Source organism: Bubalus bubalis, chromosome 11 (assembly GCF_019923935.1).
Source record: "Bubalus bubalis isolate 160015118507 breed Murrah chromosome 11, NDDB_SH_1, whole genome shotgun sequence".
NCBI lineage: Eukaryota > Metazoa > Chordata > Mammalia > Artiodactyla > Bovidae > Bubalus > Bubalus bubalis.
The window spans coordinates 76,171,692-76,197,103 of record NC_059167.1 but is presented as its reverse complement, the minus strand read 5'-3'; the positions used below and the strand labels follow the sequence as shown (position 1 = coordinate 76,197,103).

The 25,412-nt window shown below is 37.8% G+C and overlaps 3 protein-coding genes across 3 annotated transcripts; all 3 read left to right on the top strand.

Moving 5' to 3' along the window:
* The first annotated feature begins 969 nt into the window (after positions 1-969).
* On the top strand, positions 970-1,902 carry LOC102399750 (olfactory receptor 4N2-like). Its single transcript, XM_006052394.4, has one exon. The coding sequence runs from the start codon at positions 976-978 to the stop codon at positions 1,900-1,902; it is 927 nt and encodes a 308-aa protein (XP_006052456.2). The 5' UTR covers positions 970-975.
* A 10,231-nt stretch (positions 1,903-12,133) lies between these two features.
* On the top strand, positions 12,134-13,181 carry LOC102399422 (olfactory receptor 4N5-like). Its single transcript, XM_025296532.3, has one exon. The coding sequence runs from the start codon at positions 12,146-12,148 to the stop codon at positions 13,070-13,072; it is 927 nt and encodes a 308-aa protein (XP_025152317.2). The 5' UTR covers positions 12,134-12,145; the 3' UTR covers positions 13,073-13,181.
* Positions 13,182-23,898: 10,717 nt separating this feature from the next.
* LOC102399096 (olfactory receptor 4N2) lies at positions 23,899-24,900 on the top strand. Its single transcript, XM_025296531.3, has one exon. It carries the CDS (start codon positions 23,977-23,979, stop codon positions 24,898-24,900), a length of 924 nt encoding a protein of 307 aa, XP_025152316.3. The 5' UTR covers positions 23,899-23,976.
* Positions 24,901-25,412: the final 512 nt, after the last annotated feature.

Sequence of the window (25,412 nt, the reverse complement as noted above, 5' to 3'; positions counted from 1 at the left end):
TCCAGAACAACCAGGGTTCTTTTTATTTAGACCAGGATGATGGGTTAATATTCTATAGAGAAAAAGGAAATATTTTAAGAAAGCAGGTTTTTAAAAATGTTTTAGGCAAACATCCCCTAAGGTATAATTTACATACAGTAAATGTATTAATGTTTGTATAGTTTAATAGTTCAATAAATTTTGGAAAAAAAAAAGGCACTTGTAACCATTACAGATGAGATATGGAATGTTTCTTGCCTTAAAAAACTCTGCCATTCCTTTTTGCTGTCAATTTCCATCTTACCACCTCCCCCCCATTCAAATAAAAATTTGAAGAATTTAAAAAAGTTCATATGCCTCATGCGAATCATAAACAAATGCAGGGCAGGACAGAGTGCTGCATGAGAGAGCAGTTAACAGGAGCACAGGACAGAAGCAGAACAGTGTGGCTTCAAGATTTGGGTGTTGGCACTTAATGATTTATAGAAGAATAGAGGGTGGAAGTGGCTTCCCCAGTGGCTCATGGGTGAAGAATCCACCTGCAGTGCAGGAGACGTGGGTTCAATCCCTGGGTCAGGGAAGATTCCCTGGAGTACGGCATGGCAATCCACTCCAGCATTCTTGCCTGGAGAATCACACGGACAGAGGAGCCTGGCAGGCTACAGTCCATAGGTTACAAAGAGTTAGACACGACTGAGGCAGTAGCATGCACTCAGGTAAAGAGTAGAAGAGATTTCTTCATTTGTGGGAGAGTAATGGTATAACATTGGAGAAGGCAATGGCAGCCCACTCCAGTACTCTTGCCTGGAGGATCCCAGAGATGGGGGAGCCTGGTGGGCTGCTGTCTATGCGATCACACAGAGTCGGACACGACTGAAGTGACTTAGCAGCAGCAACAGCAGCAATGGTATAACATAGATGTAGAATTCACAGTTTTTAGTGGGAGAAGAACTGGAAATAAATTCTCTACTCTCCCATGCACTACAGGCACAGGAGATGAAGATAGAAAATAGCACAGTGGTGACAGAATTCATTCTCCTTGGTCTGACCCAGTCTCAAAATATACAGCTCCTGGTCTTTGCCCTGATCTTAGTTTTCTATATCATCATCCTCCCTGGAAACTTCCTCATCATCCTCACCATCAGGTCAGACCCCGGTCTCACAGCCCCCCTCTACTTCTTCCTGGGCAACCTGGCCTTCCTGGATGCATCCTACTCCTTCATTGTGGCTCCCAGGATGCTGGTGGACTTCCTCTCTGAGAAGAAGGTGATCTCCTACAGAGGCTGCATCACTCAGCTCTTCTTCTTGCATTTCCTTGGAGGAGGGGAGGGATTACTCCTTGTCGTGATGGCCTTTGACCGCTACATTGCCATCTGTTGTCCTTTACGCTATTCGACTGTCATGAACCCTAGAACCTGCTATGCCTTGCTGTTGGCTCTGTGGCTTGGAGGCTTTGTTCATTCCATTATCCAAGTGGCCCTCATCCTCCGCTTGCCCTTCTGTGGTCCAAACCGACTGGACAACTTCTTCTGTGATGTGCCACAGGTCATCAAGCTGGCCTGCACTGACACCTTTGTGGTGGAGCTCCTGATGGTCTTCAACAGTGGCCTGCTCACCCTGCTGTGCTTTCTGGGCCTTCTGGCCTCCTATGCAGTCATCCTCTGCCGTGTAAGTGGGTCTGCTTCTGAAGGGAAGAGCAAGGCGCTGTCCACATGCACCACTCACGTCATTATTATACTTCTCATGTTTGGGCCTGCCATCTTTATCTACACTCGTCCCTTCACAGCCTTATCAGCAGACAAAGTGGTTTCCTTTTTCCATACAGTGATCTTTCCTTTGATGAATCCTGTGATTTATACCCTTCGCAACCAGGAAGTGAAAGCTTCCATGAGGAGGATATTGAGCCGGCATGTGTTTTTCTGAATAGGTTTCATAATATGAAGTCATGAACCAGAAATTCTGGCTGCAAATCTTTCATTCATTTAACAAATACTGCTTTTCATTGAGTGCCTTTCATTTTTAATGTACTACTATAACTACTGGGACTTCCCTGGTGGCTCAGATGGTAAAAGCGTCTGCCTACAATGCGGGAGACCCGGGTTTGATCCCTGAGTTGGGAAGATCCCCTGGAGAAGGAAGTAGCAACCCACTCCAGTACTCTTGCCTGGAAAATCCCATGGATGGAGGAGCCTGGTAGTCTACAGTCCACAGGGTTGCAAAGAGTCGGACACAACTGAGAGACTTCACTTCACTTTATTGTAACTAGTGGGGGAAAATTATGCATAACAAGAGAATACACTTTGTGTGTTTAAGAACATAAAAGAAACACCAGAATGGTTGCAGTATAATGAATAAGTGTGAGAGATTTTAGGTGTTAATTTATATGTAAGGGTCAAATAACTAAGGTCTCTTGGGCTGAGATAAGTTTTATTTTATTCTAATTGCAGTAAGAATTTATATTTAGTACTTTAAGCAAGAGAGTTGTTGACTTATCTGAAATTGTTTCTTCTATGATTTAGAGGAATATCATCAGGATTCTAGGCAGAGATCAATAACCAGCAAAACATCATTAAAAGCCAAATGTTATGCTGCGGACTTGTTTTGAGCAGCTTAAAAAGTTTGAAAATTCTTGAAAACATATATATTCTTCCCCCCTCAAAGTTGGTGGATATATGAAAGGAAAATGGTTTTATGGAAAAAATATCATGCAAATATCTCACTTGATTGTTTTTCAGAGCTTCATGATCATTACTAATGAGCTATTACAAATCCTCCCTGGATGTTAAAATCTGTTTTCAACTGATTTCAATCTGATTATGATAATGATACTTATTGGTACTTAGATTGTGTTGGAGGTTACATAAACCACTCTAGTTATTTTCAGTATAGTGGGGTTTAATGTGGGAAATTAGGTACTTATAAAATTTTTTATGGAGTCGGAGACCATTATATGTGCTGGACTATAGGCGTTTAAACATATATTAATAAAGAAGTAGAGAATCCAACAGCTTATATTGAGATTAATTTTTTAAAAATTGACAGTATATGTGAGCTGCTGTCAGTAGAGATGGGCTTCCCTGGGGGCTCAGATGGCAAGGAATCTGCCTGCAATGCAGGAGACCCGGGTTTAATCCCTGGGTTGGAAAGATCCCCTGGAGGAGGGTATGGCAACCCATTCCAGTATTTTTGCCTGGAAAATCCCATGGACAGAGGAGCCTGGTGGGCTACAGTCTTTGGGGTCTCAAAGGGTTGGACACAAATGAGCGACTAAGGCTTACAGGATATTTGAACAACGTGATCTACAAATTTGACTTAGTTGCTATTTATAGACTACTGCGCTCAACAATGACAAGCAAATGTTCTTCTCAAGTGCACCAGTCATTCTTAAAGATAGATCATAGGCGAGCCCATAAAAGTCTCACTGTATTTCATATAGAATACATGCTCTGACCACAATGAGCCTGAATTGGAAATGACTGAGAAGAGAAACATATTCCACAAATATGTGCAAATATATTCACATGCTTTTAATAACTTAATGTACACCAGAAGTATTACAGGGGATATTAAAGATATTTTTCCTTTAATAATCTATCTTCTGAGAGTTTGATTATTTCTTATTTGATTATATCTTGAATAACTGTTTGGCAGATACATCAGATGAGCAACTGGGTCTGAAGCTTCCTTTGTGGGAAGATTTTAAAGTACAAATTAAATTTCTTTAGTAAATATACAGCAATTCAAGTTATCTGTTTGTTCTTGAGTTAGTTTTGGTAATTAATGGTTTTAGGATTTTGTGCATTCAAGCTAAGTTATCAAATTTATTGGCATGAAATTGCTCAGAATGTTCTATTAGCATTCTTTAAATTTATGTAATAATCATAATAATTGTTTTTTTTAACTCCTGATATTATTAGTTTGTGTAATCTCTTTTTCCCCTTGAAAGTGTGGCTAAATTTTTCTGAATTTTATTGTTCTTTACAAGGAACTAGCTTTTGGGTTCATTTATTTTTCTCTATTTAAGAAATTTATATATTTCTTCCTTTACCTATATTATTTAGTTTCTTCTTTCTTTGGATTTAATTTTATATTTTTTTCCTAAACTTAGAGATTAAATTATTGATTTAAATTCTTTCTTATAAACCTTTTAAATAAGATCAGTTGCTGCTACAAATTTCCATCTCAGCACTACTTTATCTACATATTGCATATTTTTTATGTTGTTCTCATTTGCATTCCATTAATAATATATTCTAATTTCAACTTTGATTTTCTTACTCATGGGTTATTCAGTGTGTTTTTTCCTAAAGTTTTGAGAATATGCCTAATACATTTCTAGTTTAATTCTATTGTAGTCTAAGAACATATTTGATATGATTCCAGTTTTTAAAAGTTTGAAATTTGTCCTATGTCCCAGAATAAATCTATCAGATTAATACCTGTCATGTTGAATGCCATCATGAGTTTTGAATTTAAAACATAAGAGTATACTTTTGAAAAATATCGAAAAATTCTCATGATATATCTACAGGACACAGCAATAATAGCTCAACATTGCTGCTGCTGCTGCTAAGTCATTTTAGTCACGTCTGATTCTGTGCGACCCCATAGACGGCAGCCCACCAGGCTCCGCCGTCCCTGGGATTCTCCAGATAAGAACACTGGAGTGGGTTGCCATGTTCTTCTCCAATGCATGAAAGTGAAAAGTGAAAGTGAAGTCGCCCAGTCGTGTCTGACTCTTAGTGACCCCAGGGACTGCAGCCTACCAGGCTCCTCTGTCCATGGGATTTTCCAGGCAAGAGTACTGGAGTGGGGTGCCATTGCCTTCTCCACAACATAGCTGAGAAGTTGTCAATTTTATCATCAGTTAGATATATCCTTTATGTGTAGTGTAAAACAGCAGTCTCATGGATTATCTCCAGAATTTCTTCCAATGAATTGTAAACTTAATAAAATATAATCTGTTAGAAATTACCCACTTTTCCAGTCTTGCCTCTTACTGTTTCAGCACAGGAAGGGAGTTTGATTCTTCAATGACTTTGCACACTGTTCTCCTTTACCTTCTTTTTGATGACCACTTACTGGAATGGCTTCTTTTAGACCCTCAGCTTTTACTTTAATGAAACCTCCTCAGAAAGATCCTCTCTGACCATCCTTTCTAAAACACCAATCTCTTTCCCAAGCTCTCTCCAACTCACACTCTGCTATATTTCCTTTCTAACACTCATTACTATCTGATGTTTTCTTTCCTGCTTGTTTGCTTATTGTCTGTCTCCCTGAATATTACGTAAAATTCTAAAGAAAAGGACTTTTGTCTTGTCTGTACTGTACCGTTGACACAATACTGCCAGGCTCAGGGGAGACACCCAATAAGTTAATTGAGTTCAGTGCAAAATCTAAGGATGTGTCAAAAAACTCAGTACCAGAGATAAATAAAAGTTCCCATTTTAAAAAGCCTCTAAGAACTAGCTTAGATCTTCACATAAATTTTGTCTTACATATTGGGATGAAGGTTAAGAAGTGAGGAAAGCCTCAGATTATGTTTATAATTATGGAAAAACATCACAATTTTCAAAGACTTTTGAGGGGCAGAACTCTAACCTACTTCAAGGTGGGGCTCTTACTCCACTTAAGTGCATATCTAACCCTGTGTATTTTCTTTTTCTTTCTTTTTCCTATATACAGGCCTCTTAATCACTGGTTTCCTTTTGTAGTTTGTGGATTTGTGAAACGTGTATTACAGACCAATGTCTCTCTGTCTCTTGACCTTCGAAAATTTTATAATTGCCTTTCCATTTATGTCTCCATGAGTCTTTCTTTTCCTTGTTTTCTTGTTCTGTTTTGGTCATTCTAACCTTGTACTTCTTTATTTTCTTTATTTTTTCTCTCTTCTCTTTTTTTTATTTCTCATACTATGTCTTTGAGATGAAAACAGATTAGAACAAATACATATTTGATTATGAATTTTATTTAGTTTACAAAAATGTGTGTTTAGTGATTTGGTTTTGAAGTGACACACAAAGTCAGATTTCCTTTTAAAGCAAAACAATGAATACAACCACCAGATATAAAAAGACTAAATTAAGTTGCATTTAATTACTCTGAACTTTAATTAATTTTTTATTTTAGTAGTAGTCAGTGAAAAAAAAAATACCTCTCCACATCTTGTTTTAGCTGAGGAAAGAGAAAGTGAGTAAACAAGCTCTCTTGGTATACCAAGATCAGGATACATTTTTTTCATATCCTATTTAGGAGGTCACTAACCTTTGAGGAAGTGATACATTTTACACCACACAGTTCTTTTTTCTAAGAAGCACTAGGCTTTGAATATCTTCATGAGCATTGTTCATATTCTGTCTGCTATGTCTACATCACCAGGAACCAGCAACATGCTGAATCTTACATACTCATTACTGACTTAACCACATTATTTGCTTTTAGGGTCAGAATGATGGTGAAGATAGAGGAATGAGTAATGCATATGCCTTGAGGGCAAAATCTAAGGGAGTGACAAAAATTTAGTAATAAACAATATTCTAATCAAATTTTTGAAGTGGGGTCAATTGACAATATTTTATTAGTTTCAAGTGTATAGCATACTGATTCAGATACACACCATTAAAAGTTAGTTCAAGATAATGGCTATAATTCCCTGTGCTATACCATATATCCTGTTGCTAATCTATTTTATACATATGAGTTTGTATCTTCTAATCCCATACCCCTAATCTGCCCTGTCCCTATGATATCCACTAGTTTGTGCTCTATATTTGTGAGTTTGTTTCTGTTTAGCATAAACATTCATTAGTAGTTAACATTCTACATATAAATTATATGATACAGTATTTGTCTGACATTTCACTAAGCATAATATTCTCTAGGTCTACTTGATATTGTAAAAAAACAAACTTAATTTTACAAAACTGTGATAAACAAAATAAACACTAAATTTTAAATAAATGCTGGGTTAGTAATAGTGCCATTTTGAGCCATACTGGAACCTGAGATAAAAGGAAACATTTGTAATGTTGGTGTCTTTATTTTGAAAAATTGATATTCTTGTTCATAATTTTTACATTAACTCTGACTTTTAAACATTGCACTAAATTTTTATTTACCTTGATTACTAGGGGTTTTAGTATCAGGGTAAATTTTGCACCTGAGGCAATAATTCACATGTCTCATCCTCAACCTGATTCTGCTTGCTTCCTTGGTATACATATCAACAATCTCTCATCATTTATTTACATTTTTTTCTCTTTTTGATTTTATTATAAGATGTAAATAAACTTTTCTTAACTTTCTGTTTACTTTTGATCTAATAGACTTCCAAACAAGGTTGTATTATTTCAGTCACTGATAGGATTTTGGTATCAGAATTCAGGATTAACAGTAGATGACATATTCTAAAATATTTGCCCTTTACAAAGCTCTGGTATTTTCCTTGCCAAATTCAGTTGACAATCTAATCACTCCCTTTGGAAATAGTCAGCAGGGTTGTGGCAGTCTTAAATCTCCAAAGCGCTTTCTCCATTGCATCATAAAGAGAGGAGATTTCAAAATCTAATGTTCTCTATGTGATGACAAATATTTATGAACAATGACAAGGATGGTCAGTTAATGTTTTATGGGAATGGGGAGGAAGGCAACATTATGAGAGTTATGTAAAACCTGGAGATTCAGATTTCTGAAGTTTGGGAGCTATTCATATTTTTGAGAAACAAGAAGGAGAGGACAATAGAAAAATACTGTAACTATCCTGCTGGTTCATTGGCTGCCTTGAAATTCAATGGACTAAAGGTCAGAGTTTGAGCAGGAATATTCAGAGGCTTAGGTCTAAATTCATGACTGTGGCATTTTCTACCCTCTCCCCAGTAGATTTCCATTTATTTTTGAAAATTGAAAGAATTACTTTAATGGTGGACAAACACTTTCATTCTATTTCCAGAATTATGTGAAATGATCAATCGCTTTCAGAGTTGACATTTCATTTAAAACCAAGAAGCATGTAAATGACTGATATATTTTCTTTCCTTTTTACAGTACAGATGAAGAAGATGCAAAGAGGGTAGGCCAAGGGTTCCAGAGAAAAGCTTCACAGATTTTATGTTTTGCATTCACAGATTTTATGTTTTGCAGAACATTAGCCCAGATCTTATTTCCCATACTCAACATATTTGAGAAATTCTTGTGTTGCCTGTGATTCTGTTATTTATCAAAACAGGGTTTTTGATGGTTAGATCGAAAGTTGTGAAACGGAGAATAGTTTCCTGTAAAAACAGGAATTTTATATGAAGTCTTTTTCACCTCCACAGTTTATTATCTCTATTTAATCACTCAGATTTGTGCAGCTACCATCACCTAGAGTTCATCTTAAAGACATTTACAGAGGCTCCAGTGGCAATGTGTCCATTCATTAGAGGTACCATTTAATGTCTAAATATTTTCCAGGTTTTTAGCTCTTCTTTAAACTTACTTAAATGAGCTATTACTACCATCAACAGCTCAATTTGATCCTGATATAATCCCTGTCAGAGTCAACACATTATTCTATTTCGTGAATGAAAATTCAGATTTCTGAAATCTAAGTGACTTGTCCAGGGTCAAGAGTTAATGAATTGCTGAGCCGAGTCATCATAATCAGATAAAATGATTCAAAATCAAATTCAGTTAGGACATTGTCTAGAAAGTTAGCATTTGAAGGATATATATAGGTAATTTATAATCAATCTGTTCTATTGATGAGGGAATTCCTTATTGAAGGTGCATTCATTTGTTTGATGGTTTATATATTCATTATTAGCATAAGTATCAATTAAACATTTGATCATGTCACCTAAGCGACATTTTTCAGAATATGTAAACTTGTTAATATATGTTTAAATAATTTACAAGCTTCAATTAATATGATGACAGATGTTGTACTCAAAGCTTTGGAAATATTGTTAAATATATTCATTTCATTAGAGAGATAGTAATGAGATTTATTTTTCTTAAGAAAGGTAATCAACTCATTTTATCAGGTTCATTTACACGCAGAAAAAAATGAGGAAATGGATAGCAGTTAATGAATGGTTCAGGTTTTGTAAATTGAAAAGAAATGTCTTCATTCAAGAGAAAATGGTTAGTTCAGTTCAGTCACTTAGTCATGTCCGACTCTTTGCGACCCCATGGACTGCAGCATGCCAGTCTTCTCTGTCCATCACCAACTCCTGTGGTTTACTCAAACTCATGTCCATTTAGTCGGTGATGCCATCCAACCTTCTCATCCTCTGTCATCCCCTTCTCCTCCTGCCTTCAATCTTTCCCAGCATCAGGGTCTTTTCAAATGAGTCAGTTCTTTGCATCAGGTGGTCAAAGTATTGGAGTTTCAGCTTCAGCATCAGTCCTTCCAATGAGTATTCAGGAATGATTTCCTTTAAGATGGACTGGTTGGATCTCCTTGCAGTCCAAGGGACTTTCAAGAGTCTTCTCCAACACCACAGTTCAAAAGCATCAATTCTTTGGCGCTCAGCCTTCTTCACAGTCCAACTCTCATATCCATACATGACTACTGGAAAAACTATAGCCTTGACTAGACAGACCTTTGTTGGCAAAGTAATGTCTCTGCTTTTGAATATGCCATCTAGGTTGGTCATAACTTTTCTTTCAAGGAGTAAGAGTCTTTTAATTTTATGGCTGGAGTCACCACCTGCAGTCATCTTGGAGCTAAAAAAAAAAAATCTGCCACTGTTTCCACTGTTTCCCCATCTATTTGCCATGAAGTGATGGGACTGGATTCCATGATCTTAGTTTTCTGAATGTTGAGCTTTAAGCCAACTTTTTCACTCTCCTTTTTCACTTTCATCAAGAGGCTTTTTAGTTCTTTGCTTTCTGCCATAAGTGTGGTGCATATCTGAGGTTATTGATATTTCTCCCTGAAATCTGGGAAAATGGTTAGAACTCCATACTGAATTATTCTTTTGTAGACCAAATGTTTAGAATGGAAGATGATGGAAAGCATACACATTGCTCATTCTTGCTTGAAAGGAAACAACAGTGATGCTCTTTAAAATAAAATAGCAAGACAGGCATGACACATAAAGGAGTAACAATGAACATGAGAAGTGGAGAGAGTGAAAACCTTTCAGCATGAAAGGATCTGAATAAAAGAATGGAAGAAAGAAGAGAAAATGATAAAGAGTGAGATTTAAAGAAAGCAAAATAAAAAGTCAAGAAAATTAGGAGCAAATGAGAGACAATAAATTAATAGGGGAAAAACAAACTGCAATTGAGCTCATAAAATAAACTAGGAAATGAAAGGCTTCTTGATGAATAAAAAGGGAGAGAAAGAGAAAAGAGAGAAAATGAGAAAGGAAGCATGAAGAAATGTTCAGAGATGGGGAACGTCTAGCTCCAGGAGCTGGTCTGACCACAGTTTGCCCTCAAGGCAGGTACAGCGTTGCCTGATGATGTTTGTGTCTCTGCCCTAAGAGTGAAGGAGGCTGTCTCCCTGGCCTTCCTATTCCTCTACTGTGTCATCACTGCCAGAGTCAGACACATCTCTTAATTAGCTGAAGGGCTAAAGAAGATTAGGGATATAGTGATGAGAATTTAGATTTCTCTTTCAGCCTCTTCCTTTTTTTTTTTTAAATTTTATTTTATTTTTAAACTTTACATAACTGTATTAGTTTTGCCAAATATATATTTTTTCAAGATTCTTGTGCTCTTTTTTCAAAATAACTTTATTTATTTATTTATTTTTGGCTGTGTTAAGTCTTCATTGCTATGTGGGCTTTTCTCTAGCTTCAGCAAGCAGGGTCTACTCTGCTTGAATTGAGGGAGGTACATGGGCTTCTCACAATGGTGACTTCTCCTGTTGTGGAGTATAGGCTCTAGGGTATTTGGGCTTCAGTAGTCGTGGCGTGTAGGCTCAGTAGTTGTGGTACTTGTCTCTAGAGCACAGGCTCAGTAGTTGTATACGGGCTTAGATACACAGCAGCATGTTGAGCCAGAGATCAAACTCATGTCTCCTGCATTGGTAGACAGATTCTTTACCAGTGAGCCACCAGGGACATCCTCAGCCTGGCAACAGTTTTCCCACTAATGTGGCTAACATATAATTTTTTATTCTGATGATGGTCATAATCTGTATGTATTTTTTTTGGAAATGTATTTTATTTTACTTAGAGAAATGTTCACCTGATACGTAGTCTTTGGATTGATGCGAAGCACCATTTTGGAATCACAGTCAGGGAAATACATAGACAAGAACAGGATATGGGAAGAGAATGGATCAAATATGTCAGATAGCATGGAATCCTTTTGTTGGAAAATAGTGAAAAAGCAGAGATGACAAGAAATAGGCAGAGTGGGAGAGCCTATAACTCTCAATTATAAAAACATTCAGAAATCTTCTCATGTCTTAGGGATATCATCAAACGCTGACACATCATGAAATGACACATCACTCACATCAACTCTGAGTGAGCTTGTGGGATGCAGTGAACCTAAGAGGAAATAGAGGGAACTCTTCACCTACATTCCTGGGTTTCTTGGGTGTATTTTTATTTACAGGTGATGGAATGAATATTGAGATAAGGGTCTGTGGAAGTAGAGACAAGTTAAGAAGTAAGCAGAGAGGCTAACTGGAGGCCCTACAAGATATTTTTTTATTACAATTTTGTGTAAGTCTCACTTTGCCTCTGAGCATGTGTGTGTGTGTGCATGCATGCATACATGCAGTGTTTCTATACATATATACGCTGATATTTTAAAGGAAGATTTTCAAAAATTCCATCTGTGGATGGTAGTACCTGTATATTAGTCATTCCATTCAGTTCTTGAGAGATGTAAAGCAGATATTTTTAATATTTCTTAAAATATATACCATAGCAAACCACTGTACATATTGTTTTGTTTGCTTGTTTTTTCCTATTACGTTCCTCTTATTTTTCCCTCATACTTCTCTCTTTGTGTCTTTCTTTCCTAGTGACTAAGTCACTAGCATTTTGTCAAGGTTTTTGTGTCTCTTTGTACATGTTCCAAAAAATTACTTAAGACATATTGTTTATAACTAACGTGGTGAGTTTGTCAGATATTTTTACCTAGAAAACAATCCAAGTCTAGATGTAAGAAACTGTAATAACAATAAACTCTGCTTCTTTATGTACTTCAGGCAGAGACAATGGAGAGAGAGAACAGTACTGTGGTAACTGAATTTATCCTTGCTGGTCTGACTCAGTCTAAAAATATACAGCTCCTGGTCTTCACACTAGTCTTAATTTTCTACCTCATCATCCTCCCTGGAAATTTCCTCATCATCCTCACCATCAGGTCAGACCCCGGTCTCACAGCCCCCCTCTACTTCTTCCTGGGCAACCTGGCCTTCCTGGATGCATCCTACTCCTTCATTGTGGCTCCCAGGATGCTGGTGGACTTCCTCTCTGAGAAGAAGGTGATCTCCTACAGAGGCTGCATCACTCAGCTCTTCTTCTTGCACTTCCTTGGAGGAGGGGAGATGCTACTTCTTATTGTGATGGCCTTTGACCGCTACATTGCCATCTGTCGTCCTTTACACTATTCTACTGTCATGAACCCTAGAGCCTGCTATGCCTTGCTGTTGGCTCAGTGGCTTGGAGGCTTTGTTCATTCCATTATCCAAGTGGCCCTCATCCTCCGCTTGCCCTTCTGTGGTCCAAACCGACTGGACAACTTCTTCTGTGATGTGCCACAGGTCATCAAGCTGGCCTGCACTGACACCTTTGTGGTGGAGCTCCTGATGGTCTTCAACAGTGGCCTGCTCACCCTGCTGTGCTTTCTGGGCCTTCTGGCCTCCTATGCAGTCATCCTCTGCCGTGTAAGTGGGTCTGCTTCTGAAGGGAAGAGCAAGGCGCTGTCCACATGCACCACTCACGTCATTATTATACTTCTCATGTTTGGGCCTGCCATCTTTATCTACACTCGTCCCTTCACAGCCTTATCAGCAGACAAAGTGGTTTCCTTTTTCCATACAGTGATCTTTCCTTTGATGAATCCTGTGATTTATACCCTTCGCAACCAGGAAGTAAAAGCTTCCATGAGGAAGATATTGAGTCAACACATGGTTTGTTGAATGGACTTTATAATAAGAAGTCTTGAAGGGGAAATTCTGGCTGAAAATCATTCACTTATTTAAAAAATATCCACATGTATACCTGTGGCGGATTCATGTTGATGTATGGCAAAACCAATACAATATTGTAAAGTTAAAAAATAAAATAAAATATTTAAAAAAAAGAAAAGTAAAAAAAAAAATATTGTTTTTCATTGAGTGCCTCCCATTGCCAGGTACCATTGTTGTCAATATGGGAAAGTTATAATAACAAGAAAACAAACATGCTATCTTATTCAAGAACATAAAGGAAACACCAGCCTGGTTTGAGTAAGGAATAAGTGTGATAGATTTAGTTCTTAAGTTATATATGGCTAGAGTGTCATATAAATAATGCTTTTTACACCAAAATAAAAAGTTTTATTCTATTCTATTTGAAGTAAGAATTCATCTTAATATTTTAAGCAGGTGAGTGATTCATTCACAATTGTTCTTTTATTATTTAGAACAACATTATCAAGATTCTGGGCAAAGACCAGTAAGGACAATGAATCTTCACAAGTCATATGTTATGTTACAGTCCTATTTTGAACAATTTAAAAATCCTGAAATTCTTGAAATACATATATTTTCCTCCTTCACCCAAATTTGGTAGCAGGATAAGAAAACAAAATAACTGGTCTTATGGAAAAAAATGTCATGCAATTATTTCACTTGATTGTTTTCAGAGCTTCTTGATTATGATTAGTGGAAAAAAATTGAAAAGAAAAACAGCTACATTTGACGTGTTAACAAATATATGTGTGGCCAAAAGGCAAAGAGTGATGAAAATCTGCCCAATCCATGTGGATGTGTGAGTTTGTTTCTGCATAATTATAGAGGTTTCCTCCTTAACTGAGGATGGTATAAAGGACCATCCATGCATAAAATTAAAGTAAAAAAGCTGTTAAGGAAATTTATATAAATGAGAAATTAATTCATTAAACACATAAAAAATTAATAGGTGAATATGAAATAGAGGCCTGGTGTGCTGCAGTCCATGGGGTTGCAGAGTTGGACAAGACTTGGAGACTGAACAACAAAAACAATGAAATAGATAAAGAAGAAGAAAATATGGACAACTGAAATGAATCTTCAGTTAACAGGGAGAAATGGAAAGAATTATAAACATAAAAATAATTTTATTCTCAAAAACAAACCATGAGAATAAAGACCACTGATTCTGGTTAGCTTGTAGAAGAATGTTGTTCATGTGTTATCAACAATAAGAAAAGTAGAAAATAGAAAATTGCCAGTCCAGTTTTGATGCATGATACAGGATGCTTGGGGCTGATGCACTGGGATGACCCAGAGGCATGGTATGGGGAGGGTGTGGGAGGGGAGTTCAGGATGGGGAACACATGTACACCCGTGGTGGATTCATGTCAATGTATGGCAAAACCGATACAATATTGTAAAGTAATTAGCCTCCGATTAAAATAAATAAATTCATATTAAAAAATAAAAGTATACATGTGTTCCCCCTGTGGCGGATTCATTTTGATATTTGGCAAAACCAACACAATTATGTAAAGTTTAAAAATAAAATAAAATTAAAAAAATAAGTAGAAAATAATAATTACACTTTTCTATGAGGCCATCAGAGAGTGGATGAAGCAAAGAAGCCTTTGTGTTGAGCTCCAGAGAAAGGCAGAGCCTGTGTAGAAGAGCAGAGAGCTATGGTAGCTCCATAACTGCGGGCAAGTACCTAGGACGGATATGGGGATATAGTGGTGTGATCCTGACATGGACTGAGATATTTTGTAGAGGTGAGAGGAAAAATAAGGTAACCCTTTTATGATATGTGGGATGTGGACAGATTAGCATCTGAGAAAGCTCCAAACACAAAAATAGATAGCTCACTCATGAATTTCTCCCCCACTGCCACTGACACCTATACCAATAATTTGCTCAGAAAAGGAGAAATGGAGGAAGAAATGAAAATCAATGCTTACTGCTGGCTTCACTAATAGCTCAGTTGGTAAAGAATCCACCTGCAATGCTGGAGACATGGGTTCGATCCCTGGGTTGGGAAGATCCCCTTGAGAAGGAAAAGGCTACCCACTCCAGTATTCGGGCTTGGAGAATTCCATGGACTGTATAGTCCGTGGGGTCATAGAGTCGGATACGACTGAGGGACTTTCACTTCACATTGGCTGATGCATATTATCAGCCATCATTATAGTATTTGATGTTGATACCTAGAGAATTGCCATCAGATCAGATCAGATCAGTCGCCCAGTTGTGTCTGACTCCTTGTGACCCCATGAATCCCAGCACACCAGGCCTCCCTGTTCATCACCAACTCCCGGAGTTCACTCAGACTCACGTCCATTGAGTCAGTGATGCCATCCAGCCATCTCATCCTCTGTCGTCCCCTTCTCCTCCTGCCCCCAATCCCTCCCAGCATCAGAGTCTTTGCCAATGACTCAACTCTTCGCATGAGGTGGCCAAAGTACTGGAGTTTCAGCTTTAGCATCATTCCTTCCAAAGAAATCCCAGGGCTGATCTCCTTCAGAATGGACTGGTTGGATCTCCTTGCAGTCCAAGGGACTCTCAAGAATCTTCTCCAACACCACAGTTTAAAAGCATCAATTCTTCAGCACTCAGCCTTCTTCACAGTCCAACTCTCACATCCATACATGATCACAGGAAAAACCATAGCCTTGACTTGAACCTTTGTTGGCAAAGTAATGTCTCTGCTTTTCAATATGCTATCTAGGTTAGTCATAACTTTCCTTCCAATGAGTAAGCGTCTTTTAATTTCATGGCTGAAGTCACCATCTGTAGTGATTTTGGAGCCCAGAAAAATAAAGTCTGACACTGTTTCCACTGTTTCCCCATCTATTTCCCATGAAGTGGTGGGACTGGTTGCCATGATCTTCGTTTTCTGAATGTTGAGCTTTAAGCCAACTTTTTCACTCTCCACTTTCACTGTCATCAAGAGGCTTTTGAGTTCCTCTTCACTTTTTGCCATAAGGGTGGTGTCATCTGCATATTTGAGGTTATTGATATTTCTCCTGGCAATCTTGCTTCCAGCTTGTGCTTCTTCCAGCCCAGCGTTTCTCATGATGTACTCTGCATATAAATTAAATAAACAGGGTGACAATATACAGCCTTGACGAACTCTTTTTCCTATTTGGAACCAGTCTGTTGTTCCATGTCCAGTTCTAACTGATGCTTCCTGACCTGCATACAAATTTCTCAAGAGGCAGATCAGGTGTTCTGGTATTCTCATCTCTTTCAGAATTTTCCAGTTTATTGTGATCCACACAGTCAAAGGCTTTGGCATAGTCAATAAAGCAGAAATAGATGTTTTTCTGGAACTCTCTTGTTTTTTCCATGATTCAGTGGATGTTGGCAATTTGATCTCTGGTTCCTCTGCCTTTTCTAAAACCAGCTTGAATATCAGAATTGCCATAAGGGCAACAAAACTATAAGAATTATGGCTCAAAATCATTTCAGTTCTGACAAAATTGAAGATATAGGTTCTTTGGTAGCAGTGGTAAGACACTGAAGGTAAAACTACTCTTGGCTAAATTCCATATAATTAAAGATGATTTCAAGCTCCACTTCAATTACCCTTTGAAAGAATCTGAAAGATTAGACCCTCATTCTACCTGTTATATAGAGGAAAAGGATTTAACTCTCTAAAACACTAGGCAAAGTATAGTTCAGTTCAGTTCAGTCGCTCAGTTGTGTCCAACTCTTTGCGACCCCATGAATCGCAGCACACCAGGCCTCCCTGTCCATCACCAACTTCTGGAATTCACTCAGACTCACGTCCATCGAGTCAGTGATGCCATCCAACCATCTCATCCTCTGTCGTCTCCTTTTCTTCCTGCTCCCAATCCCTCCCAGCAGCAGAGTCTTTTCCAATGAGTCAACTCTTCGCATGAGGTAGCCAAAGTACTGGAGTGTCAGCTTTAGCATCATAGTTAGATATTATTATTTATCTTCTCTCTATATTTTTTATATTGTAGAAGAGTTCACTTGCAATGTTATTTAGTTTCAGGTATGTAGCATAGTGATTCAGTGTCTTTATAGATTTGTTGTTCAGTCGCTAAGCTGTGTCTAACTCTTCATGACCCCATAAACTGCAGCAGGCTAGACTTCCCTGTCCTTCACTATCTCCTGGAGTGTGCTCAAACTCATGTCCATTGAGTGAATGATGCCATCCAACCAATTCTTCCTCTGTTGCCTCCTTCTCCTCCTGCCCTCAATATTTCCCAGCATCATGTTATTTTCCAATGAGTTGGTTCTTTGTTCAGTTCAGTTCAGTCGCTCAGTTGTGTCTGACTCTTTGTGACCCCATGAATCGCAGCACGATGGCCTCCCTGTCCATCACCAGCTCCCAGAGTTCACTCAGACTCACGTCCATTGAGTCAGTGATGCCATCCAGCCACCTCATCCTCTGTCATCCCCTTCTCCTCCTGCCCCCAATCCCTCCCAGCATCAGAGTCTTTGCCAATGACTCAACTCTTCGCATGAGGTGGCCAAAGTACTGGAGTTTCAGCTTTAGCATCATTCCTTCCAAAGAAATCCCAGGGCTGATCTCCTTCAGAATGGACTGGTTGGATCTCCTTGCAGTCCAAGGGACTCTCAAGAGTCTTCTCCAACACCACAGTTCAGAAGCATCAATTCTTCCGTGCTCAGCCTTCTTCACAGTCCAACTCTCACATCCATACATGACCACTGGAAAAAGCATAGCCTTGACTAGATGGACCTTTGTTGGCAAAGTCATGTCTCTGCTTTTGAATATGCTATCTAGGTTGGTCATAACTTTCCTTCCAAGGAGTAAGCGTCTTTTAATTTCATGGCTGCAGTCACCATCTGCAGTGATTTTGGAGCCCCCCCAAAATAAAGTCTGACACTGTTTCCACTGTTTCCCCATCTATTTCCCATGAAGTGATGGGACCAGATGCCATGATCTTCGTTTTTTGAATGTTGAGCTTTAAGCCAACTTTTTCACTCTCCACTTTCACTTTCATCAAGAGGCTCTTTAGATCTTCCTCAGTTTCTACCATAAAGGTGGTGTCATCTGCATATCTGAGGTTATTGATATTTCTCCTGGCAATCTTGATTCCAGCTTGTGCTTCTTCCAGCCCAACGTTTCTCATGATGTACTCTGCATATAAGTTAAATAATCAGGGAGACAATATACAGCCTTGACGTACTCCTTTTCCTATTTGGAACCAGTCTGTTGTTCCATGTCCAGTTCTAACTGTTGCTTCCTGATCTGTATCAGGTGGCAAATTATTGGAGCTTCAGCTTCACCATCAGTCCTTCTATTGAATATTCAGTTGATTTCCTTTATAGATTATACTCTATTACCAGTTATTTTAATATAATGGCTATAATTCCTTGTGCTGTATTATATATTCTTATTGCTTATCTATTTTATACATAATAGTTTGTATCTCTTAATCCATACCACTAATGTGCCTTTTCTCTTTCCTCTTGCCTTTGGTGAGCACTAGTTTATATTCTATATCTTAAGTCTATCTCTGTTTGGCATATACATTAATTTGTAATACATTTTTACATTCCACATATAAGTGATATCATATAATATTTGTCTTTCTTTGTCTGACTCATTAAGAATAATGTTTTTGGGTCTATTCAATATTTTAAAAAATAAAAAATAATTTAAAAACCATGATAAAATAAATACTAAATTTAGATAAAGTCTGAATTAGTAATAGCATCATTTTGGGCCATACTGGAATCTGAGGCAAAAGGAAAAATCTGTAATGTTGATGTCTTTATTGTGAAAAAGTGATAGCCTGTTCATAACTTACACTATGGCTTTTAAATATTGCATTAAACCTGTTCATAACTTACACTATGGCTTTTAAATATTGCATTAAAATAGCATTCATCTTGATTACTAAGGCATTTGGTATCAGGATAAATTTTGTGCCAGAGGCAATACCTCACCTGCTTCATCCTCATCTTGACTCTTACTTGCCTTCTCGGTATATATAGCAACAATCTCTCATCATTCATTTACACTTTTTCTCTTTTTGATTTTATTTTAAGATGTAAATAAACTTTTCTTTACTTTCTATTTACTTTTGACCTAACTAATAGGCTTCCAACAGAGTTGTATTATCTCAAGTCACTGATAGAATTTTGGTGTTAGAATTCAGGATTAACCCCCTGGGGCATTAGATGACATATTCTAAAATATTTACCCTTTACAAAGCTTTGGTATTTTCTTTGCCAAATTCAGTTGACATAATAACTCGCTTTGGAAATAGTCAGCAGGGTTGTGGCAGTCTCAAATCTCCAAAGCACTTTCTCCATTTCATCATAAAGAGTTCACGGAGATTTCAAATTCTAATTTTCTCTATGTGATTGCAAATATTTATGAACAATGACAAGAATGGTCAGTTAATGTTTTATGGAATGTGGAGGTTGGCAACATTGTGAGAGCAACATAAAACTTGGAGTTTCAAATTTCTGGAGTTTGGGAGCTACTCATGTTTGTGAGAAATGAGAAGAGGACAATAGAAAAAATACTGTAACTATTCTACTGGTTCATCAGCTGCCTTGGAATGAAATGGAGTAGAGGTCAGAGTTTGAGCAGGAATAGTCAGAGGCTTAGGTCTGATTCGTGAGTGTGACATTTTCTACCCTCTCCCCAATAGACTTCCATCTCTTCTTGATGCTTAGAAATACTTTAATGGTGGACACTTTTATTCAATTACCATAATTGAAATGATCAATAGCTTTCAGAGAGTTGACATGTGATTTAAAACCAAGGAACATTTTTAAAATTGATAACCAACAAGATCCTATGGTATGGTGCAGGGAACTCTGTTCAATGTTATGTGGTAGGCTGGATGGGAGGGCAGTTTGGGGGTAAATGGGTGCACTGACTCGATGGACGTGAGTCTCAGTGAACTCCGGGAGTTGGTGATGGACAGGGAGGCCTGGCGTGCTGCGATTCATGGGGTCGCAAAGAGTCAGACACGACTGAGCGACTGATCTGATCTGATCTGATGTATATATCTATGGCTGAGTTGCTTTGCTGTTCACCTGAAACTATCACAATATTGTCAATCAGCTATATGCAAATATAAAATAAAATGTTTTAAAAAGAGAAAAAAAACAATGAGCATGCAAATTACTGATATATTTTCTTTTCTTTTTAAACTTAGATGAAAGATAGATGAAAAGGCTAAGGCTCCAGAGAAATAATTAAAAGATTTTATGAGTTTCCAGAACATTAGCCCAGATCTCTTATTTTCCATACTCAACATATTTAATAGTTTCAACTGTTCCCTATTCTATTATTCATCAACATAGGACTTTGATGGTTAGATAGGAAGTTGTGAACCTGAGAAAATCTTGATACACAAACAGCTGACTGCATTGGGAAGTTTACATGAAAGCTATTTAATCTTTAGTTGTTTCGCTGAATGAGACATTTGGATTTGTGTAACCACCATCACCCAGGGTTCATCCTAAAGACACTGACAAAGGCTCTAGTGCAATATATCCTTTCATTAGACACATTTATATAATAAATTATGTTTATTTTAATAAAGTATTTGAAGGGCTAGTTTTGATTTGAACTTACTTGAATGAGTTATTATTACCATCATCACCTCAATTTTGAACCTCATATCACTGCTGTCCATTAGATATTTTATTAATGAATGAATTTCCTGGCTGAAGACCCACACACTTGTTTAGTGCTTTGTATATTCATCATCAGCATCAGTATCAATTACATATTTGGTGATGTTTTTGACCTAATTTACATTTTTTGTAATATGTAAAAAGTTAATTTGTATTTAATTTATAAGCTTTGACCAATATGCTTACTGACATTGCACTCAAAATTTTGGACACTTTATTAAATATATTCGTTCCACTGGAATGACAGCAATGAGATTCCCTTTTCAAAGGAGAGAGAAAGACAAAAGAGAGACAATAAGGAAGGAAACATGGAGAAACGTTTCAAAGAGATGGGGAAGTAAGTTCCTTGGGTCTCTATAGGCCTGGCTCCAGTAGCTGGTCTCACCACAGTTTGCTCTCCAGGCAGGCACAGCATTGCCTGATGATATTTGTGTCTCTGCCCTAAGAGTGAGGGAGGCTCTCCCCTTGGCCTTCCTATTCTTCTACTGTATCATCACTGCCAGAGTCAGACACATCTCTTAATTAGCTGAAGCGCCAAGGAAGATTAGGGATATAGTGGTGAGAATTTAGATTTCTTTCAGCCTTTTCTGACAACACTTTCCCCACTAATCTGGCTAACATAGACTATTTGATTCTGAAAAGGGCCATATTTTGTAGGATATTTTTCACAATTGTATTTTATCTTAGCTAGAAAAATGTTCATCTGAAACACTGTCTCTGGTTCTATGCCACAATTTCAGAATAATAGATCCAGAAATACATATATATATATATATATATATATATATATATAAAGAGGACAAGGAAAGAAAATGGATGAAATATGTCAGGTACTGTGGAATCCTGTCTGTTGGGTAACAGAGAAAAAAGCAAGATGAATGAGAGGAAATAGGCAGAGTGGAAAAGCCTATAACCCTCAATCAAAAAAACCGTCAGACATCCTCTAATGTCTTAAAGATATCATCAAACACAGACATATCATAAAATAACCAATTCTGAGTGAGTCTGTGGAATGCACAAAACCTAAGAATAAGTAGAAGGGGCTCTTTACTTATATTCCTGGTTTTCCTGGGTGTATTTTTATAGGCAGATGATGGAATGAATATTGAGATAATGTTTGTCTAAGGCGGAGAAAATTTAAGAAGTAAGCTCAGAAGTAACCAAATATTTTTATTACAATTTTGAGAGTCTGCAAAATATTATATTGTATTATAATTCTATGTGGGTCCCATTTTGCCACTGTGTGTGCATGTGTGAATGTGGATGTGTGCACATGTATGCGGTGTTTGTATACATATATATGCTGATATTTTAAAATAAGACTTTAATAAATTCCATCTATAGTCATAACACCTATATATTAGCCATTGTATTCAGCTCTAGAGAGACTTAAAAAAAAAACAGATATTTCTAATGTTCCTAAAATATGTACAATGCACTGTATAGACTTACTGTTTTTTTCACTTTTCTTTTTTTTATTTATTCACACCTATCTTTCTTTTCTAAGTACTGAGTCACTAGCTTTGTCTTTCAAGGCTTTTATCCTCCTCTTTATATCCAATATTTCACAGAACTTAAGACAACTGTGCTTGTTAAATATTATGCAGAATATTAATATATACTACATTGTATTTTTCTGTAGATTAGCAATTTTCATATTTAAAGACATTTCATATTGACCACAAAATTTTTTTGAGCATATGCCTTAAATATGTGTATATATTTATAAAGTTTATATACCATTATATTCATATATATTACATATTAAATGCAGGATTTTGAAAAGATATAATGAAAAGCCAGTGATATATGGATATATATGCATAATTATGTACATGTAATACATATTTACACTATTTTATTATCACTCTTCATTGGATCATCATATTGACCTTTCTGGAATGAGCCTACACCACTTAACAGACTGAGCATTAAAACTGGATTCCGCTCTCCTGCAATGAGTAGTGTTCTTTTAATTATACAGTGTTAAGCCTCTAAGCTTATTTTTAGTTATTCAGGTATATCAAAAAGAGCATTCATTGATTAAATCTGTGCTAATAATTTCTTTATATATTTCAACTGAATAGTACATGCTCACATTCTTCTGCTAATAGTAACAATAAAGAAAACTCATTCTAAACTTAAGTGCTGCTACCATATTAGCTTTAGTTCTCTTGTCTTGGAAGGGAATGGATTAGACTATAGGATCTTATTGCTCTTTACCTCTCCTGTATGCTATGATTTTTCGTGTTAATATAACTAATTTAAAAAATGTATCCTGGAAAATTTGTATTGTGACCTGTTGTTTGTTGACAGGCTCTCCCTTGGGCATCATGCTGGTATCAGAGAAAGAAGGAGATTGGGAGAATGTAGTAAGGAATTGGGAGCTACACAGGTGGCTTAGTAGTAAAGAATCCGCCTGCCAAGAAGGAGATGTGGGTTTGATCCCTAGGTTGGGAAGATCCCCGGAGAAGGAAATGGCAGGTTACAATCCATAGGGTTGCAAAAGAGACACGGCTTTGCGAAGAACAACAACAACAATAAGGAATTGAAACTGAGAGACTGTAATGAAGTTGTGTAGTTCAAGGAAGGAGTGGCTACGTAAGCAATGCTTCACCAGGGATACAGCTGGAACCTACCTCTAAATGATGGGGAAAGTAGAGTTATTGTTGGAAACTGGTGACCAGCTTGGAGTCAGAGCCATGCAAGGACACCAGGTCAGAGGAGGACAATAAGAGAAAACAGAGAGCAAGGCAGAGAGTTAGCAGGCAGAAAATGGAAATTCCACAAAAGTTTGTGTTGGAAGATGAGGAGAAAAGTGTGTAATTCCAAGCAAGCTGCTAAGTCTCAAGCACAGTACAACCACCAAAATACAAAGATCTTGATATTTGGAGTTATGTTGTATCTCAATCAGGAAATTTCTCCTATGACTCAAGAAGGCAGGAATCCCAAGAAGGTACAGGACACTAGCCTCTGAGAGTACACCGCAGTGCCGCAGAAGAACATGGCTGAATGGGAATAAGACTGTAGCGTTGAGGAAGGTGATTTGTTTGTTTTAAATCTAGAGGAGGGAAATGTTTAGTGTTTTCCCAGGATACTGGAAAGGGTTGAAACATTGTTTATAACTGAAGTGGTGAATATGTCAGATATTTGTAGGAAGACAGCAACATGGGTCTAGATCTGAGAAATTATAATAACAATAAACTCTGCGTCTTTATGTACTGCAGGCAGAGAGGATGGAGAATGAGAACAGTACGGAGGTGACAGAATTCATCCTTGCTGGTCTGACTCAGTCTCAAAATATTCAGCTCCTGGTCTTTGCCCTAGTCTTAATTTTCTACCTCATCATCCTCCCTGGAAATTTCCTCATCATCCTCACCATCAGGTCAGACCCTGGTCTCACAGCCCCCCTCTACTTCTTTCTGGGCAACCTGGCCTTCCTGGATGCATCCTACTCCTTCATTGTGGCTCCCAGGATGCTGGTGGACTTCCTCTCTGAGAAGAAGGTGATCTCCTACAGAGGCTGCATCACTCAGCTCTTCTTCTTGCATTTCCTTGGAGGAGGGGAGGGATTACTCCTTGTCGTGATGGCCTTTGACCGCTACATTGCCATCTGTCGTCCTTTACACTATTCTACTGTCATGAACCCTAGAACCTGCTATGCCTTGCTGTTGGCTCTGTGGCTTGGAGGCTTTGTTCATTCCATTATCCAAGTGGCCCTCATCCTCCGCTTGCCCTTCTGTGGTCCAAACCGACTGGACAACTTCTTCTGTGATGTGCCGCAGGTCATCAAGCTGGCCTGCACTGACACCTTTGTGGTGGAGCTCCTGATGGTCTTCAACAGTGGCCTGATGACCCTGCTTTGCTTCCTGGGCCTTCTGGCCTCCTATGCAGTCATCCTCTGCCGTGTACATGGTTCCTCCTCTGAGGGGAAGAGCAAGGCTGTGTCCACATGCACCACCCACATCATTGTTATATTTCTCATGTTTGGGCCTGGCATCTTTATCTACACCCGCCCCTTCAGAGCCTTCACAGCTGATAAGGTGGTTTCTCTCTTCCACACAGTGATCTTTCCTCTGTTAAACCCTGTGATTTATACTCTTCGCAACCAGGAAGTAAAAGCATCTGTGAAAAGGCTGTTTAGTCAGCACTTAGCCTGATAAAAAGTGGGAAAAATGAATATGAAAATAATGACTGGAGAATTTCATGTGAAATGAAGGTATTTATTTTCGAAACACTACTTTTATTGATCACATCCCATTTGTCGAGACTGTACTAGGCCCTGGGAGAGAGAGCTACTATTGAGGCAGGTAAAGTCACTGTCCTCTGAAGTTACAATCTAGTAGGAATAGACAGCCAATAATGTAGAAAATAAACAGTATAGTTTCAAGAAGATATATATCCCTGAAGGTACTAAAAACAAAAGCAAAATATTCGATAGCAAGTGTGAGATGGGGGTAGTGAATTTACTTTTAGTCTTGAAGTAGGTCCTTTAAAGGAGGTGATGTTTTGGCTGATATCTGGATAAACTGAATATGCCAACTGTGCAAACACGGGCAGGGAGAGCCTTTAAGGCAGATGGAACAGGTATGGCAAAAATCTGAAGATAGTAATGAACTTGGTATATTTGATGATCACAGCAAAGGTCAAATTCACTGGGATATAATAAGCG

Excerpts from the sequence above, each read along its gene's own strand:
- LOC102399750 (XM_006052394.4), top strand. The coding sequence starts at position 976 with ATGAAGATAGAAAATAGCACAGTGGTGACAGAATTCATTCTCCTTGGT.
- LOC102399422 (XM_025296532.3), top strand. The coding sequence starts at position 12,146 with ATGGAGAGAGAGAACAGTACTGTGGTAACTGAATTTATCCTTGCTGGT.
- LOC102399096 (XM_025296531.3), top strand. The coding sequence starts at position 23,977 with ATGGAGAATGAGAACAGTACGGAGGTGACAGAATTCATCCTTGCTGGT.